This window comes from Agelaius phoeniceus, chromosome 15 (assembly GCF_051311805.1).
Source record: "Agelaius phoeniceus isolate bAgePho1 chromosome 15, bAgePho1.hap1, whole genome shotgun sequence".
Classification (NCBI taxonomy): domain Eukaryota; kingdom Metazoa; phylum Chordata; class Aves; order Passeriformes; family Icteridae; genus Agelaius; species Agelaius phoeniceus.
The window spans coordinates 8,414,040-8,433,593 of record NC_135279.1 but is presented as its reverse complement, the minus strand read 5'-3'; the positions used below and the strand labels follow the sequence as shown (position 1 = coordinate 8,433,593).

Genomic DNA, 19,554 nt, shown 5'->3' with positions numbered 1-19,554 from the left:
GGCCCTTCCTGGAGCTGTAGTCACCTTTCATTAAGACACAGCCTGATATAAGATGGGTTAATGCTTCTGATGGCCTCATTTGAGAAGCTGGGAATGGTATAGATATTATGAGCTCCAGCATCCAATAACCAGACAGACAGCACTGAATGTGGGAGAAATTCAGCAGAATGTTTAGACATTCATAGTACTGAGCTCTATAAATCAGCAGTGCTGAATAAGCAACAGGGGCATTAGCCTATTTAGATGCTAAAAAGGATGGGATTTTAAAATTACTCAGCTCCTTATAGTATTTATAACTGGTTTAGTTTGCATGCACTTCACTAACATTCATTTTATTCTGACATAGGAAACTGCATTCTGATTATTTCCCTGAACCTACCTTGAATAGTGGATTTTGACTACACTCTGGAGGTGGCTTTGGGATTGATTTTTTTTAATTGTCTGTTGTTTGACAAGCCAATTCTGTTCAGAAATCACACATGAATTCTTAGGTAATCAATGCTAATTGTAAAAATCCTCAGCAGCTTAATCTGCTGTAGCTTTCTTGAGAATTTAATAAGCCTATCTCATAATAAAATGTGTCAGAAGGGGCAAATATTTTGCTAGCACAGCTTGTAACTGATTGTCTGAACCATGGCACCGAGTATTCAAGAACAGGAGTACTGTGTAGTCATTTTTAAACAGAAACATTTGATTTAGTGCCTTAAGGGCAAGAATTTTTACTATATTTTTAAAATTCATTTACTTTCTCATCCCTACCAGCAAAATGTCAATTTTTTTTTTTTTTTTCTGAGGATTGCATGTTATTTGCCTTAGGATAAGCAAAAGCAACATAATGAAGCAGAACACAGCTGAACTGTCTGAGGATGCTTTGGGGGGGCAGCATTGATTTTTCTCCCTTGCAGTTGCAACGTGACAATGAGCTCTCTGAACATTTTTGCTTCAGAAAAAAAACTCTCACACTTTGGGCAGTGGAGCCATTTGGAATGTAGAATTAAGGGTTGTGTGGCACATGACAGAATAACTAAGGCTGGGTTATAAACTGGACTGAAGGACATGGAGCTGAGCAAGAGCCCAGGGTGGGTCTGTCACCTCTTTCAGGCCATTCATTTGTTCCATCAGTTCCATTCTGCCAAACTGCTCAATGTCTGGGGACACATCAGAGCTTTGATGGTGCTAAACCTCACAGACCTCTGCATTTGGCCAAGACTGAGGGTGGTTTGAAAGCTGTTCTATCCTCAGCTTCTGGGGGATTCATCGGTCAGGTTGGAGCTTTAAAATGTTATTAAATGCTGCCGAGAAATCTGCCCTGAATTTTAGCCTTACTAAGTAACCTGCACCTGTTTGCACAGCTATGGTTATGCAGGGTTCAACACTGGAACTAGAAATATGAGCTGGAGCAGGGAACTGGTGGGAAATGACTGCTCTGCCAGGTTTGGTGAAAACAATTTTGAACCTGTCTAATTTCATGAAACAGTGCATAGAGAGGGAGGATCAGCTTTCCTCCCCAAACAACCTGACAGCTCAGATTAATCTCACACACCATCAGCAATTCAGCCTCCTTGGAGATCTTGGCAAGTTCTGCCAGCAGGAGGAGGCAGACCTGATCAATGCATTATTTTAATATCAGGGCACTCAGATCCTGGGCAGAGAAAAGCCTCCTTTATCCTTTCAAAATGTATTCTTTGGTAATAGGGGAAAAAACAATAAGCTGTCCTAGCAGGAAATAAAGAGGGCCAGTGCCAAAACAAAGGTAGTACATGTGCTGCACATTTCACCTTTATGTGCTTGGTGCCAAGTTCTTGCATCTCATCCAGCATGTGAAATCCAGGACTGGAGATTCCTGCAAACTGATGAGTGGTGAATAAGATTTCAGCTTTAATTACAAACTTCCTGCTATCTCCCCTCCTCCTTTGAAATTCAAGGCATTTCATTTTAGTTTTACATAGTTTGGTGTCTGAGATTCCTTTTTATGTTAGTGGAAAAATAACGATGAAAAGGAAAATAATTCTCTTATAAAAATTCATGAGAACAGGCAGAGTTTAGAAGCTGTGTTATTTATTCAGGAGAGCACAATGACTTTTAAGAACACTGGTATTTTTTGTTTGTGTGGATTTTTTGTTTTGGTTCTTTTGTTTTGTGTACTTTGCCTGTTTTCATACCTGTGCAGCTGTTGAGCATATGTATTAGGTCTAAAAGTTGAAAATCATTTAGAATTTAGATTAAAAAATGAATTGCCTATAAGCACAACAATCTGTTACCTTGGACTGTAAGTGGAACTTTCAAAAACCATTTTTATGCATTGAGTGCTCAAAGGCAGAAATCCTTATGCTTCTCTAATGGCCTTAATAAACAACCTTATCATTTTTTGTCCAGGAATAAGTAAAGCCAGAACCAGCATCTCAGAAAGATACTTGTACTGAAACCCTGATACGGTTCAGAGTTGTCCTGGCAGTTTCAGAGTATCCATATTGAAATTACATGTTATATCTGTTTAGACACAGACCTTGCTGCTTTCTGAGTAGCCTTGCTCAAGTAGCTGCATTTGGGGTTCCCTGACTGCTGTTGCAGGATCTCAGAAGTCACCTGCAGCAGCTGCATCACCTCAATCAAACTCACTAGAGATTTTCTGGCCTTCCAGGCCCTCAGAATCTGTATCTAAGTCATTTTTTTTTTTTTCCTTTAAAACACAGAGAAAGTAAAAAAATAAGAAGATTCCTTCATCTTGCAGAACCAATAACCCTGAGGACCCTGGCTCCCCCAGGCCCTTTGTTCTCTTTCCAGAGCTGGTTGCCAGCTGGTCCTAGTGGGATCCATGCAGGAATCTTCAGGGCATTTTCCCTGCAAGATGTGTCAGGGGGTGTTCTTGCAAAACATACACTGTACAACACCTTTCAACCTTCCCTACATCCAGCTGACAGGTTCCTTCTGGAATGTTTTTCCCCCATGCTTATTTCAAAATGTCTTCTTACTGTTGGTAAGAAATGGAGGCTCAACTCTTCCTCTTCTCTTGGAAACCCATGTTTTTCATTTCACTGGAATGACACCTGGTACACTTTCATTTCAGCACTTGAGATTTTTGCTTTAATTCTTCCCTAAATTTTTCATCTCTAACCCTGTCTTCTGATACCAGTTGCTTTCTGGGAACACTCCAGTGGCTACTGGTTCTCTCTGGACAGACTTAATTGCTAATATAATCTCATCTATGTCATTGTTTGGAGTGTCCATTTGCTGTGGGGGCCAGTCTTGAATTAGTTTTATTTTGCCAGAAGGGTCCCCAGCCATCACTAAGCCCCATTAAAAACTTTGCACATCTGCCAGTGAGCCATGGACTTTTTCTTTCTTATGGCTCTTTTAAGCCAGATCTGCTGGGGAGAAGATATGAAGGCAGCAAGAGAAAGTAAAACCAGTTAGGTGAAGTTATTTCTTTGAATATTGAAATCAGGGAAAGTGGTACTTAGTACAGTGGGATGATGCTGACATGCAAGGCTGCATGTTATTATTCTTTGTATCTGAAAGTGTAAAACCCAGATGGAGAAATTACTGTAATCATATGTCTGTTCTCATTTTACAGTGTTTGTTTTAAATAAAGAGTCTGTATCAGATTCAATAGCATAGCACCTTTGTTTTTCAAGGTAATATGTGTAGACTATTTTCTTCACAAATCTTGCCTGGTAGTGGCTCAAGGTATACACAGCTCTTGTGAAAAATATGAAAGGTTCTAGAAATGAGGCCAAGCTCTTAACTCTAGCAGAATACCAAAATGATACAAAGAGAGAAGAGAACACTGCCATTTATACTGGTAAATTTCAGGTTTGTCATTCTTTTCCTTGAGAACAAGAGAAACAACTTATGCAAAGGAAAGATAAAAAGAGGCAGGCACTGCTGGCTTTATCTTCAGTGTGATAAGCTTCCTTCAGGGGGACATGAACAAACTATGCACGAGGCATGGAGAAGGTACAGACAGTACATTTTAAACTGTTCCCACTGTGAATTGTTCCAGCTTCAGGAAGCCATTCAAGTTTGCTGTCAGAGCTCCTTCCAGCTTCTGGTACCAGCTCTGGTGCACTGAACTTTTCAATTTTGTTTTAGCAGAGCTTAAAATAGTTTTATGTGACTTAGGAATTTCTGTTTGCTTTAACATCCAGAAAGAAAGAAGGATGGATGAAGTTAATCCTAATCTTGAGGAATGTCTCTGTGAGAGCTATAATTGCATCTCCAGTACACAACTCACAGAGCCCCAAAGACAGGTTTACCTGGAGAATGCCTGCAGTGGGTGGGCCCTCCTGTGGGTGCCTAACTCAAACCTGCCTTCCAGGGCACCTGCAAACCCTGGGGATGGTGACATGGCTGTTGCTTCATGGAAGAAGTCTCTGGAAGAGACTGCTGGGAAGAGATGGCCTTTCCTGCAATCAGCCCAGCTAGGAGTGGCGATGCCAATAAAAGTTCAGTAACACCAGTTTGTCCCCATGAATTAATTTGGATTTGTCAAGTCAGTATTTTGTACATAAGGCCTGTTCTATCAAGAAAAAAAAATCCCAACCAGCTCAATCCTGTTCAGTAGGATCTCAAGTAAGTAGTTGTATGATTTTAAGCCCAGAAAACACCATAGGTGTAAGTAATTTACAACATGAATTGAACCAAATTCTATGGTTGTGTTACATCACTGAAACACCAAGTTAAAGAACAAGAAGAGACAGTACCAATCTCACCATTTGTTTACCTGATACTTTCTGTCAGAAGACATTGTGTAACTTATTTGTTGGGGTTTTTTAGAAACTTTCTGCTGTTATTTGCAGCAGACCTTTGAAAACTCACCTAACAAAAACTGTTTTGGGTAAAATGTTGTCCAATAAAATTACTGAATAAGTTCTAAAGTCCTAAGGAGAAATTTCTATTTACTGTCTGCTTCATCCTAAAAGTTTGTCAGGACTTTCAAAACAATAGCCTGCCAAAGGAACCTGATTTGTAATTGCATTATACCCATCAATGCTTAATCTGCTAATTTACTGTATGTGCATTTGGGAGTAACTGATCTTGAAGCCAAATAACATACTCTCAATATTGTACATTTTCTTCTTAATGAAAAGTCTGAACATGTGTCAAATATAAAATTAAATGTAAATAGATTGCAAATGTAAAGAAACCAAACATCTTTTTTTCTCTGCAAGTGCCTTTATTTTGGCTTTGCCTGAGGTTTTTCCATATATGTTTTTCTGTACTGTTCCTGAAAAAATTGTTACCAGAAAAATACAGAGATTCCCTAAATAGCTCAGCCTATGTCATCCAGTCAAGGGTTGGTCAGGAATTAAGACTTTGCATTTTTGGGTTTCATTGCTGTTTTTTTTTGTTAACCTGAGTCAATTTAAGGTGTTTTGTTTGACAAACTTTTGCTGACTCAAAGGCACAGTTCAAGCTCCCCAGCAGGCTCTCAGTGCCCAGAACTGATGCTCCCTGCCAGGCTGGACAGCACCAGCTGCTCCCCATCCTTGGGGCTGCCAGCTGCACCCAGCTGGGGCTGGGCTGGCTCCCCAGGGCACACCTGGAAGCCATAAAACCTTGAGTGCAGGCACTTTTCCTAAAGGTCCCTTTTGCATGGCCAGGGTTGTGTGCTTGGAAGCCGTGTGCTGATGTGCAGCTGTCTGTGGCTCTGGGCTGCTCTGCACCCTCCTGGCATCTGGCTGGTGGCATCTGCAGAGCCTCAGGCACTGTCCCTGCTCCTGTGCAAGCCAAGCAGATGGCAGCTCCCTGGACTGTCACAGTGTGTGGTGAGCAGTGTGTAAAGAGTAATGAACTTGAGTCACTGTGCAACTGTGGATGCTTTAAACCACTGACATTTCTGAATGTGATAAAATACAAGAGGCTGAATGCTGTAAAACTTGCCAACTCCATAATTCTTCAGCCTTTTGGTGCATTGGTTCACCAGTCTGCAAAACAAGAGCAGACAGGGTTTGTCTATATGTCTTAATACTTGACCAAAACATTCATGTGTTCCAGCTTCTGGAATAGTGAAAATAGTCATAGATCCTTTCAACTCTGAGTCTTAAAGCAGGATTAAATTTGGTTGTCAGGAAAAAAAAAGCCTAATTGGCTTTGGCCAGGCTTGCTCCTGACACATTCATTCTAAACCAAGATAATTAGCATAGCAGAGCATTCCCAGAGTATGTGAATGTGCACTTCCATTGAGAGGGGATTTGCTGGCTGGCTGCTTATGGCAGCCAATGTTCTTGTCTAGGTTTTAATTTGTTTGTTTGTATGTTTGATGTGTTGTTAGGAGTTATAGGATTGAAAAGCTTCCAAAAGTCCTATCCAGCCTCTCAAAAATATGACTGCAGAAAAATACATGTTGGTTTTTTGGAAAATAGATGTTCCTTTTACAAGACAGGTGCTCAGCTGTGGTTTTGGTGGGGTACCTGGGTATCCAGTTAAAACTTTCAGGTGTTGCTCACTTGGCCAAGCTGACAAAAATTACTTTTGACTTGCTTCAAATACAGTGGCACTTTGCACTATCATTTTGGAAAAACTTGCAGCTTGAAAAGAATATATTAGGTTTTGGAAGCCAGACTGTTTCTTGCACAGAAATGGCTGCTGTGCTACCAGTTCTATGCACCTGCAGGAATGAGGGAGCTTCAGATTCCTTGCAGCATTCTCTGCCTTATTACCCACATTATATGAAGTGCTACTAAAATTGTTTAGTTTTTATGTCATATTAATGAAATGCTTTGGGATCTACTCCACTGTAAAGTCTTGTTATTAAACATCACTCTTTCCGAGAATAAACTTCCTTTTATTATTAAAAGAAGATCCTGAAGACGAATGTGGGGCTTAGGAAGAGTAAATGTTCCCTTCATTGTCTGCAGGCAGAACACAGCAAATGGGGCTCAGGTGAAGCTGCTGTGGTCCCCAGCTGAGGGGACATGCCAGGCTTGGTGTTGTGTTCCAGGCAGCTGCTCTGAGAACAGAGCTCAGGCCTAAGGCTGTGCATGTTCTTTACACTCTCTGTAAAGTGATGGAAAGGGCCACCAGGCTCAATGAGCTGCTGGAATGGCTCGAAACAATCAAATTTAATTACTTTTTTCTTTTTTTTTTTTTTTAAGTGATGATGGGAAAATGAAAAACATCAGCAGCTTCAGAGGAATTTTCCTGTAGGAATTGTCTTTGCAATATGAATCTTGAAGGGATCAAAGAAGGATTGAATAAATTACGACCAAGGGGGTGTAAGGCTGTGCAGAGATGGACAAGAAGCCCTGTCCTGAGTGGATCTTTCTTTTAATGTTATAGTGTAGAATACCTGATGTAGTGTGGTCCACAAATGCTGTACAATGTGTTTATATTTCCCACTCAGATCCTGTGATTTTTTAGGCATCAGTCTAGCTAAGAACTGCAATATATTTAATTTTGATGAGGTGCTCGTTATTCACTCACTCCTCTCCATCCTCCACTCTTCATGGCTGATGGGTTTGATGATGATGGCACTAAATCACACACTTCAAATTTAGCATTTCTTGGCTGTTTTTCTATAACTAATCCTAAAATGTTCTTCTTAATAATGTTATGTATAGCAAAGGATCTAACTTTTGAAATTGTGGAAGTTAGAGTCAGTGAAAAGTCTGCTTTAAGCTCTGACCTTCTGCAGTCTCCAGAGGAAAAGCACAGCTCCGTTCATATTTGTCTCATGACTGTGCTCATCAGTATCTCAGTACAACATTCAAACATATTTTTGACTCTGAGTTTGTGCATTTCTAGAAGTGTAGGGCTGTAAGTAAAGTAAATGAGGAAATTTTCCTGTCAAGCTGAAAAAAAAACCAACCAGAAGTCATGCCTGTAATCCAAAGAGGTCAAGAAAATAAGATAATCATTACATTTTGATAACAAAGCATAGTTGGGGGCTGCAGTGAAATCAGTTACTGTGGAAAACTTAAATAAACAGTTTGTACAGCCTCAGCATAAGAGATCAGATCCACAGAGCTGCTTTAGGGGGCTCAGAGCCAGTAAACATCCTTATCCACAGCATTTAGCACCTGGTGTATGGTACCTTTGTAGGCAGAATGCATCTGAAACAGAGAGTGCTGCTCTCTGCATTAAGGAGACTTTTTCAAAATAACAAGGGAATTTAGTCTTAAATAGTTGGCTTCTATTTTCATAGTTTGTTATATCATGATTGGATTCCTTTTGTGGACCCAATCTTCTTAATAGTACTATTCATCTCTGGCAAAGGTTAGACTTGAGTGAAATTAGGACTGAGAAGAAAGAATAGAATTTATATTATTTAGCAGCTGGATGTGTCATTACATCAGAGTTGGTATTGTGTAGCAAATTGCAAGCTGTAGTGAAATTGCTTTAAAAAATATCTGTATATATTTTTCTAAAACTGTGATAAAGTCATTCAGCAGCACATTGAAATGCATTTCTAGCTGAACTGTTATATCATATCTTTTTCTTCCTGTGGTACAAGAACAGATGGCAGTTATTTTTCTTACCAGTTCTCCAGCAAAGCTGCTGCAATTCTTTGCCTTCCCTTGTAAATGCTTTCAAGTGAAAGACAAGTACACACCACCAAAATGAATCTGCATTGTAACACTGGATTGGGGTATCTAAAGCAAACTTTTAATCAGCTTGCAACATTAGGCTGGTGATAATTACTTAACGTCCTATCAGTCAAGTAGTTCATTATGACAGGAAAATGAGCCGTTAGTCATTGTCAATGGCACATTTTGCAATAAGTTTTTGGAGCAGATGTCTTTCTTCATAGGCATTTTTAATGCAATAATTGAGTATTCTATAACTTGAACACAAGTGCAGTCACTCCCCAGGGACACACACATTGGTGGGTTTGGAGATGCTCTCTGTGACTTTATGGCATTCCTGGGGGACTGTGATTAATCTGAGAACCTCAGCTGATCATTCAGTAGCTGGTGTGTCGAAGGGGCTCCTGCCTGTATATTATATTCTGTATATTATAGCAATATACAGAATCACACACAAAAGTGTGATTCTGTATATTGTTACAAGCACAGGATAAATTGCAGTGTTTTCTGAAGGATTTTGTTTTAAAGTCATTGCTAGCTTAGCACTAGTTTGGCAGCTCTGAGAAGGCCTGGTGAAAATGTCTCTAAATACAAACTGGTGTAACCAGAAATGCTGTGTAGCTCAAGAAATGCTATATTCTGAAGTGAAATCATTTGTAGTTATAAATCTAAATGAAACCATCAAGTGTTATAAATCTAGGGCTGCCTACCAATTTATGACTTTTTAGATTGTCTGCTGTAATATGCCATATTATAAAAGCATTGTTAGGAGCTGTATTTAATTTACTTGCTCTAAATTATGGTTTAGTAGACTTGGCAGCACTGGGTTAATGGTTGGACTTGATGATCTTAAAGGTCTTTTCCAACTGAAATGATTCTAAATAAATGCTGTACTGAAAATCCAGCTTTATTCAGAGAAGCTCCAATTCTTCTGTTTTATACAAACTTCTCAAAAACCGCGGTGTGTCTTATTTTACAGCCTTCGACAAAAGAAAGGCAACTTGGCCCAGAAGCACTGGGCTGGAGCAGCCAACATGGCCAAGTGCAAACCCTGCCCCGTGGCACATCCCAGCGCTGTCTGCGGCTCCGACGGACACACCTACAGCAGCCAGGTAAGGACACACACCTACAGCAGCCAGGTAAGGACACAGCCACAGCACACACCTACAGCAGCCAGGTAAGGACACACCTACAGCAGCCAGGTAAGGACACACCTACAGCAGCCAGGTAAGGACACACAGCCACAGGACACACCTACAGCAGCCAGGTAAGGACACACCTACAGCAGCCAGGTAAGGACACACACCTACAGCAGCCAGGTAAGGACACACAGCCACAGCACACACCTACAGCAGCCAGGTAAGGACACACCTACAGCAGCCAGGTAAGGACACACACCCACAGAACACACCTACAGCAGCCAGGTAAGGACACACACCCACAGAACACACCTACAGCAGCCAGGTAAGGGCACACCTACAGCACACACCCACAGCAGCCAGGTAAGGACACACACCCACAGCACACACCCACAGCAGCCAGGTAAGGACACACACCCACAGCACACACCCACAGCAGCCAGGTAAGGACACACACCCACAGCACACACCCACAGCAGCCAGGTAAGGACACACACCCACAGGACACACCTACAGCAGCCAGGTAAGGACACACCCACAGGACACACCTACAGCAGCCAGGTAAGGACACACCTACAGCACACACCTACAGCAGCCAGGTAAGGACACAGCCACAGAACACACCTACAGCAGCCAGGTAAGGGCACACACCCACAGAACACACCTACAGCAGCCAGGTAAGGACACACACCTACAGCACACACCTACAGCAGCCAGGTAAGGACACACACCTACAGCAGCCAGGTGAGCTCTGCCTGCAGCCCCAGCTCCTGCAGCAGCACTCAGCTGGGATGTGGGGTGAAGGTGAAATGCCTCTTGTTATTAGGCAATATTAAATTATACTCTTCATTACCCTAGGAATGTTTTTTATGTTTTTTTCATGTAAAAAGTGCTAATAAATGTACGCTTTTCTTTATTTGACAAACAGCAAATCAGAATGCCAAATTGCAATCTTGTGACTTTCCTAATTCATGTTTCTCTAAATAGCCTGTTCTCTTAATGAAGTAGAACAATTTTAATATTGATGATGCAACTGAAAAAGAAGTATCATTTGATGAGATTGGCTTGTTTAGACAAGAGGATTTGGGGATAGTTTGTTTAGGTTTTTTTTAAGACTTGGTCTCCAAATCATAAAGTAACTTAGCAGAAACATTCTTCAGTGATAGATTTATTTTTAATTGTCTCTTTTTTCCTAGACTGCATGGGTAACATATTACAATTCATTTAGCCTATGGCTTTAATAGGCTTGTGTGCCAGATGCAGCATATATGGTACCATAAAAAAATTCCCATAACCCAGTGGGGATAAATTGACTCATTGTTATACTGAAAATATGATCACCTTAGGGCTTGACTCAATAAAAGAAAATGTCTTCACAGCCACTCAGCATTCCAGATCTCCCATTAGCAAATAAAGCCTTCCATGCCTTGGACACGTGTCCCAAAAACAGCACTTCAGGCACTGGAAAGCATGTTTTAGGGAATACCCTTAAGGTTCTCTTAAATTCATGCATACAAAGTAATGTTTAACAGCCAGTATAACTACCTTTTAAAATCCAAAAATAGCCTTCACAAAACAAAAAAAAAACCAAAAAAACCAACAAACAAACAGGAAAATAGAGCTATCAGGGAAAAAATTTTCTTTGCTGTGTTGTGACAGCTACATTATTTTCTCAGCTGGGCATCTTGAATTCTCCACTTATCAATGGACACAAATATTAAAATGCTGCCATGCCTTGGTAGTTTCAGCTTCTCTTCTGTTCTGGCTGAAAGATTTGCATGGCCAGAAGGAGCAAATGAAAGCAGAAACTCTCATCTGTGCACACAGACTGCAGGAAAAATGGCCACATGTTGCCTATTAAAGAAGTTAGTCTTTAATTCTCTCTGTGAGTGTGTATTGCAGTAACATAGCTTTGCTATTTATGGTTAAGGTGGGCCCATTTTAAAAACAACTTTTTCTGTCTGAACTCTCGAGTCCATAAGACATTCTGTAGTAAATAGATTTCATTTCATGTTCTGTCAATCTATGCACTCATTCTGTGCATCTCACCTGCCTCTCTCAATGTATAAACACATTGTACCTGCCTCTCTGTTAGCTCCAAATGGGATTTTGGCTTTCTCTGTTTCTCACTATAAGATCTAACTGGTTTTCAGCAACATACTGCCAATGTTATAAATTCACTGAGCTATTGTCATTATGATATAAGCCTGACAGCTACAAACAAGACATGAAACATTTCCTAGTGCTGACATGTTTGACTGTCAGAGACACCTCCCAACAGAAGTTGCCTGTTTGGGTTTTGGGTTCTTTTCAAAGGAGATTTTTTAAAGATTTATTCTGAAACAACTTAGTTTCATCTTTATTTATTCTATGTTTTACAATCAATTGCTCCTGTTCTAGCAAAATTCAATTTATTTTTTTTTTCAGAAGATGAATTTTGGTCAATGAGCTGAAAATACTTTAGGGAGAACATTAAAATAAAATAGTGTATGTTAGTGTCCCAACATATAATAATAGTCTATAATGTATAATAATAATGATATAGTATATAATAATAGTATATGTTAGTGTTTGTGATCAGGAATGATCATGAGTATCTAGTATCTTTACAAAGAAACATACTGCTTCCCTCAAACTCTCTGTTAGAATTCACTAGACAATGTGATCCGTTTTTTCTGCCTTCAAGTCACTAAAATCAAAGTTTTCTCAGTAATTTTCTTTCACATGCCAGTACTGTTGGCAGGAATTATTTCTGGCCCTGCAGTGCTGCCATGTTCTAGCACTGACTGTGAGAATGCACCCAGGGGGACTGGAGTGAGGGCACTGCTTTGTCAGGGATGGGTTTGCTGGTCCTGGCTCTGCATCTCTGAACGGGCACTGACAAGCTGGGAAAATGGGCAGATTCCTGCTGAGCTTGTGAGCAAAACATGGAGAGAGGCCACAAAGTTTTGGAGGGAAAAAATCTTCTGAAAGTGCACCTTGGGCTTCCCCTGCTGCTGGCAGCCAGGTGGGACAGGCAGACACAGCTGCAGGTGGGTCTGGCCCCTCCTGCAGGCACAGCTCAGGTGGGAGAAGGGATTTGGGCTCCTGGCCTGGCAGGGCAGCATCAGAGTGTTTCAGTGGTGACCTGGGGCTGCCATCCCACAGCAGCAATGGCCCTTCCCATACTTTGTTATCTGAGGAAAAAAAGGAATGAAAAGGAAAAGACACAACACAAGTATGACTGGGTGATCAAATGCAGGTGAAACTTGGGTGTCAATAAATGCCCAGTAATTCACATTAAGAAAATGCACACGTACTAAATATACATCTCAGAGGCTCTCATTTAGCCATTTGATCCTGGAATAATTCCAGCTGTTTCTCAGGAAATGTAGTAGACCTAGAGGCAAGAATTTCTTGGCAAAACTGGGGAAAGTCAACCAAATCAATAATACAAGGGTTATAGGGGGAAAAAATAACAAAAGATAAACTAAAGCTCTGGTTTTGAACTTACTGGTTGATGTAGACAGAGGTTCAGGATGTTTAACTCAGCCTGGTTGAGTTCCACCAAAGACTTGGAACCCTTCAGCCCGACAACTAATTTATTGAGGGCTAGTCAAAGGAATCTTTTGTCTTTTTAATCTTCCCTTGGAAGATATTCAGTGTGTTGATTTCCAGCACAAAGACAAATGGTAAAATGTTAAAAATTATAAAAATGCCATGCCTACATCTTGTGCTACAATGATTTAAGTGTCACCTAAACTATAGGAGACACAAGGTAATGAGAACTTTGATGGCTCTAAAGTTGATTTAGCTTCATGTTTGGGAGTTTTACTGCTTAAAAAATCTCACCAACTTTTAGGCATTAAACCTTTCTGGTTCCTTTTTCTGAAATCTTGAAAACTTGATCTGGATTTTTTTCATCTGCTACATATAAGTGCTAAAGTGGAAATTGATAAGCCCCTTTGTTGGGCTGTAGTGTATGGTGGGGTTTTTTATTGTTCCAGTTTTGTTCTCCAGATGACAAACTAATTCTTCCAAGCAATGGGATTCTTCAGTTGCACCAATAATTCAGCACTTCTTCATGACAAAATTTGAACACAGATGTGGTCTGTATTACTCAGTCCCTGTACCCTGTTTACAGCAACTGAAAAATTAGTGGTTTTTGAACTTGCAGAATTTGCTTGTATTTCTGGAAAACTTTATAAATGATCACCCTTCCCTGTGGGCTTTGAACTCTAAGAGGCTTAGGTTTATCAAAGATTTCCCCGATTTATTTTTTCTAGTTACTGCTTGAAATGCAGGTATATTAAAATGTGCACCATCTCTCACATAATAACTTTGTACAAAGAAGTTTCCTGGGTATAACAGCTCTATTTAATATTGTGACAATACAAAGCACTTCCATAGGTTATACAGGCAGATTTTTCAAAGCTCTTGGAAGTACTAATGAATGAAGCTTATGGGGTACGTAAGCCCTGTAAAGAGCTCAATGTAATTAGTTAATGTTTTTGTCAGCAACACATTAAGTAGAATAACTTTGAAGATGTCAGTTTTACAGGAACTTTAATTAAGCTTGTTAATAAAGCAATTACATGAACATGACGATGACTGTACTTAACTAGTCAGAAAATGAAAATTAGGATCATCTTAAATTACAAAACATACCACCTCAATGACTAATGGCCCCTTCAAAGATGGAAAGGTACATTGGCATAATTATTATGTTTCTAATTAGGTACATTGTTGTTCTGCAAATTTTAATTAAATCATTGTGAACTAATTAAGTCCATAATCATGTCTCTTTCTGTTTGAAAATGTAAAAATCATGTCCTGTTGTCATAACATTAGGTAATAAATTTGATATTCAGGGATGTACAAGAAAAAAAATTTCCAACAATCTTGAAACAGAAGAAAAAAATAACGACCAAAATAATGAGACACTATTAGTTAAATGTGTGCAAAGTGAAGGCTGCTACATTTAATTAGGAGGGGTCTGTATGCAGAAGCACAATTAGCAAAGACTTGTTCAAGTGTCTAACTGTTGAGCATTTAGTGCAATGTGGTTTGGTTTTCCACAATCAATCTGTTGGCTGCACTCCCTGTCCTTGAGCCTGGGTGCTGCTCCTCAGCTGTGGTTTTGCACAGCCTTCCTCTCTGATTTATCTGAGGGATTGCTTGGCCTCTTCTGATGGAAACAAGATACTCAAAGACTCAGCAAGCCTTAACACTTCTTGTGTGCCCACTTAGATAAGAGTTAGGTTAAATTCTCTGCTAACTTTTAGCTTTGGTCTGGTTTTGTAAGGGAAAACTAAGAAAATAAGAGAGGAGGTGGGGGAGAGGAAAGTGAGACGTAACAGGATATGATTAAAAAATTCCATGGGCAAGAAAATCAAGTCATCCTTATGCATCTTTTCCCTGTATGCATTTTAAAGATTGTTGGTGGGAGGTACAAGAATAAATTATTCTTTCATATATCTCTTTGTGAAAATTGATAGATTTTATGGGATGTGACCATTCTGAATGAACTTTCTACAGGAAAAAGATTTTGCAGCATTTTCACCACTTCCTTATTCTATAGCAGATTTTCAGCATTATCCCTATTTGATAATAGGGATATTTGACTCCATATGTTATTTGACTCCATGTGCTGCAGGGGTTCCTCACTGCAGCAATACCTCTGACACGAGGCTTTTAGCACTACTGGCTTTATTCTCCCAAATAACCTCTGGGGGACTCAGAGGACTGTGGGAGAACTAGAGCTGGCCTGATGTTGAGCACCTTTGTGTATCCCCTCTTTTGACTCTGGCACATCTGGCTCCTGCATTCCCACCAGGCAGATGTTCCCTCAGCCTGTGCTCTGGGCCAGTGAGACTTGAGTTGTGTAATCCAAAAGCTGTGTGAAGCTGTTATTGCATAATCAACTCCTAAATAATAAATTTTGTCTCTCAGAAGGCAAAACAGGCAGAGTTGTGTGCTGTGCATCTGGGGCTGCACAGTTTATTTGGCTTGAAGCATGAGATAAGCAATGTTTTTTGATCAAGTGCTGAGTATCCTAAAGACATCCTGGTGTTCATATGGTGCTCTTCTCTGCATGGTCTCTAGAAATGAGCAGAAAATTGGGAGTAAGGTAGATTTGTGTTCTTCTGTACCTTGTAATCCATGTCAGTGTCTTAAGATGGTTGAGTGTAAAGGGCATTTTTGCATATGCTTGAAGAATGGCATTTCTCTTTTGGTCAATTAATATGCTTAAAAAATGGTTTTCTGCCTCCTACAGTCTTGCCAGTGATGCCTCTTGAGGGTGTCTTGGGCACAAATTAACAATCCAGGACAAAGATCTGTTTCCCCCTGATTGGGGTAACCTTTGTTAAATTCTGAGGGAGCTGGGAAATAGCACTTTTGAACTCTGCTCACATAATCATTCAGTTCTGCAAATTCCTGAGCTTCCTTTCAAATCCCATTTAGTTCTGTGTTGAAGTAAAGAAGCTTTTGCTTTTTAGTGGTGTCAGATAGTAAATTCAAAACCCCAAACAATGCTTTACCAATTTTACATCCTAACCAGGAAAAAAATAGCCCTGCATAACCACTCATCTGTGCACTGCAGCTGCTTCTGTGACAGCTCCCCAGCTAAAGCCCATGAATATATACATGTTTGCAAGGATTTTTACCTGACATAATATGAATTGTGAGAACAGCCAAAATAGAGGCTTCTGCAGTGACTCAACAGATAGAGGGGGGAAAGAGAAGGGCTCTGGGCAATTTTACAGAGTAAGGGCTGCTTTGTCATATTGCCAGGTTTGAGATTCTGTGAATTAATGAGAAATTGCTGTGGCCCAGGACATGATGTCCCTTCAGAGACTGGTTGTTGCTATCCCCTTAGTCTTTGGAGGAGTCTTCATGAAAACAACTCTTCAAAAACAGACTGGGGGTAGGGGGGAAGTAAAGACACAAAAATGAACAAAGGAAAAACAACAAAGAAGACACTTTTAATTCCTTGAATAAATCTCTTACAAAGAAGACACTGATTCTTTTTGTTGGAAATTGGCTACTTAAAGCTCTGTTAAAGCCACTGGTCAGTGTGGGAAGGAGATGGGGGTTGCTTTGGTCCTGCCTGGTGATCTCTTTGCTCCTGCACAAACGCAGGACAGAGAAACATTGGAGGCATTTTGGGAACAGATTAAAATGGATCACAACCTGGTTTGGTTTTTCCTTGCTATAATCTTTCTTAAGAGAGATTACTTAAAATTTTCACTGCTTTAATTTGTGCTGAGGTCAGTGAGCAAAAAGGCCCTGACAGAACTCAAAATTTATGCAAAGTTGTGTGCCCAAGTTTTAGCAACTATGAGCTAAACAGGCTGATCTAATTGGGGTATGCTGATGTTTATCTCCTTTCTCTAACCTTGCCTAGCAGGGAAAAGATATTTTTAGTTTGTTTTTCCATATTCTAACGTTTCTCAGTCCACAAGAATTTAGCCTTGCACAGACTGCGTTCTTTGTGATTAACACATTGTGTCAGTTTCTAAATCCATATTTTCTCTTTAATTCCTGAATCTGTTATTTTGCCACATTAAGGCTTGTCAGAGTTGAATGTTTTAATTATCAAGTCAAGCCTAAAGACTCTGGAGGAGATTATGATTAAATGCCTCTGTTAGGTGGGTTGCTGCAAGTGGTAACTCTTCCTTCATATTATTTTGGTAACTTCACTATAGAGAGAAAACTGCTCTAAACCCCCAAAAATCCTTCTCAATGTACAGCTTCAGTAGTGATGTAGAAATATCATGCTGGGAAAGGCAGAATGAGAACCTGTGCAGAATAAAACAACCTTCAGGTTTCCAGCCCACAGCCCCCATCCCTGAGGGACAGGGAGAGGTGAAGCTTCCAGAGCACAAGGCTGCTCCTCTCACATCCAACTCCCCTAAATTCTGTACTGGCCCATTTTCCCAAATGGCTCTGAAAATACTCAGAGCTCTCTAAAGCAACTGAATGTGCTCATCTTTTAGGGCTGCAGAAGTGCAGGATTTTGGCCTGATTGTCTTGAGTTTCATCAGTGCTCACACAGCACAATAAACCCTAAATAAATTGTAAAAGAAGTAGTCTACTCTTTTGGCAGTTTTATGCTTTTTTGTACTGTGTTCATTTAGATTGACTGGATTTCATTGATAGGATTCGTTCAAATGTATCTTCCTTAAATAGATTAGATTCATGTTTACCCACTAAGTGTATCTAGAACCTGCATGATAATGCAGCTCCTCATATTTTCATGTCAATTGTTACAGAAACACCAAAAAAAAGAATGAGAAAGGGACTGGGAAGATGTGTGTGGGGTTGAGTCATACATGTCTAAAGTATCTTGGCCAAGGTATCCACAAACAACAATATTTTGGTGTTTTGTTATGGCAATTTCTAGCATTCTAAAATAATCTTAATACAGATTTATGTTTCCTTCTGGTTTTGGTGTTTTGTGGGGTTTTCGTTTCTTTCAAGGGAGGAAAATGACACATTCACTTTATTTACATAGCAAGGGTTAATGCTGAAGAAGAGCAGCTTCTTGCAGAGCTTGGTCCCCATGCTTTTCTGATTTCCACACGTGTTTTATTCAGAAGGATGAAATAATGTTTAGAATGTCACTGATTTCCCCCCTTCCTGTTTATGAGCTTCTGCAGTGTTGAGGACAATGTTTTTATTTAGGCACCCAGGTAGGTGCTGCCAATAATTAGAAGTCAGAATATGTAACATTGCTGCTGCTGAGTGCTCATTATTCAAAAAGACCCAGAAAAACAATGTTTTTCTAGGGAATGTGTTTAAATATATGTGCTGAAGTCTTACTGAATTAAATAAGACTGAATCCTATTAGCATCTTGAAAAATGCAGTTCTGTGCCTGTTTTAGGCTGGAAGATATAGGCCTGTCAGCTGTATTTTACACAGTAAATTAACATCTTATTTAGAACATCATTTCTTTAGATTTTCCAAAAGTGTGCGATTTTTCCTGGTGTTTGTTATTTTGTGGCTGATTTTTTTTGGGGGGGGGCAGGGGGGAGGTGTATTTTTAATTCTTATTAAAACATTTTATTCGATTTCTAAAAAGTATTTGTGGATAAATCATATCAATGACTTGCTTGGGCACATTACCCAAAGCAGGGAGCACTAGATGTTGTTAAAATAAAAGCAGAACTTGGAGCTTTTTCTTTTCACATGTGTGGAAGGAGCCAGCACTAAGTGACAGAAGACAATGTCCTTATTAATAAGCCTCTGCATTAAAATTACAGCAGGAGCACAGGGAGAAAGAAGCAGCAGTGAGTTGACTGTGACTTGTGTACTTGGACTTACTGTGTCAGTAATGATGGATGGAGCAAACAATAAAATTTGACCTGTGAGGTTATGTTTCTGAGGCTAGAAGCCTTAAGGCATTTGTAATTGGCTTCAGCCAGTATGTTAATGTAGGTGGTTTGGAAAATTAGATTATTTGAGTGATACAGCTGGTTTGCATTTTTAGTATTCAAAAGAAAAGCCTAGAAACTCAAAGGGACTGAAGTCATAATGCTTGTTCTTTGTGAGCTGCCTGTTGTCCCTGTATAATAGAGCAGGCAGAGGAGTAGTTTTCAGATGAGATGTTCACAGTGTGTAGAATATGAGTTATTTTAAATGATTTTGTGGGGCATAATTCTTAAACAGTGTGTGGGAGGTGCAATGCACATAGTTTCCATTACACACATAAATCTCATTATTATCTTCTTCATATTCTGCATTATGCTCAAATGTGCCCCTGTAGTATAACAGGACTAGAAAACACTTCTTGGGGTTGACATTACTCAGTGATTTGTCAGTGTGGCATGAAGTGCTTAAGTGAACACATTTCTCATAGCTGAAAAAATCTGTGCAGTGTAAATCCACAACTAAAGTGGGTTTT

At 39.9% G+C, this 19,554-nt stretch overlaps 1 protein-coding gene across 1 annotated transcript in view; it reads left to right on the top strand.

Moving 5' to 3' along the window:
- The window catches only part of LOC129126821 (testican-1), a 186,985-nt gene that overhangs the window by 86,680 nt on the left and 80,751 nt on the right, over window positions 1-19,554 (top strand). The window contains exon 5 of the mRNA XM_054643025.2: window positions 9,508-9,640. Within this exon, the coding sequence (XP_054499000.2) occupies window positions 9,508-9,640 (133 nt within the window). The remainder of the gene's footprint in view (window positions 1-9,507; window positions 9,641-19,554) is intronic.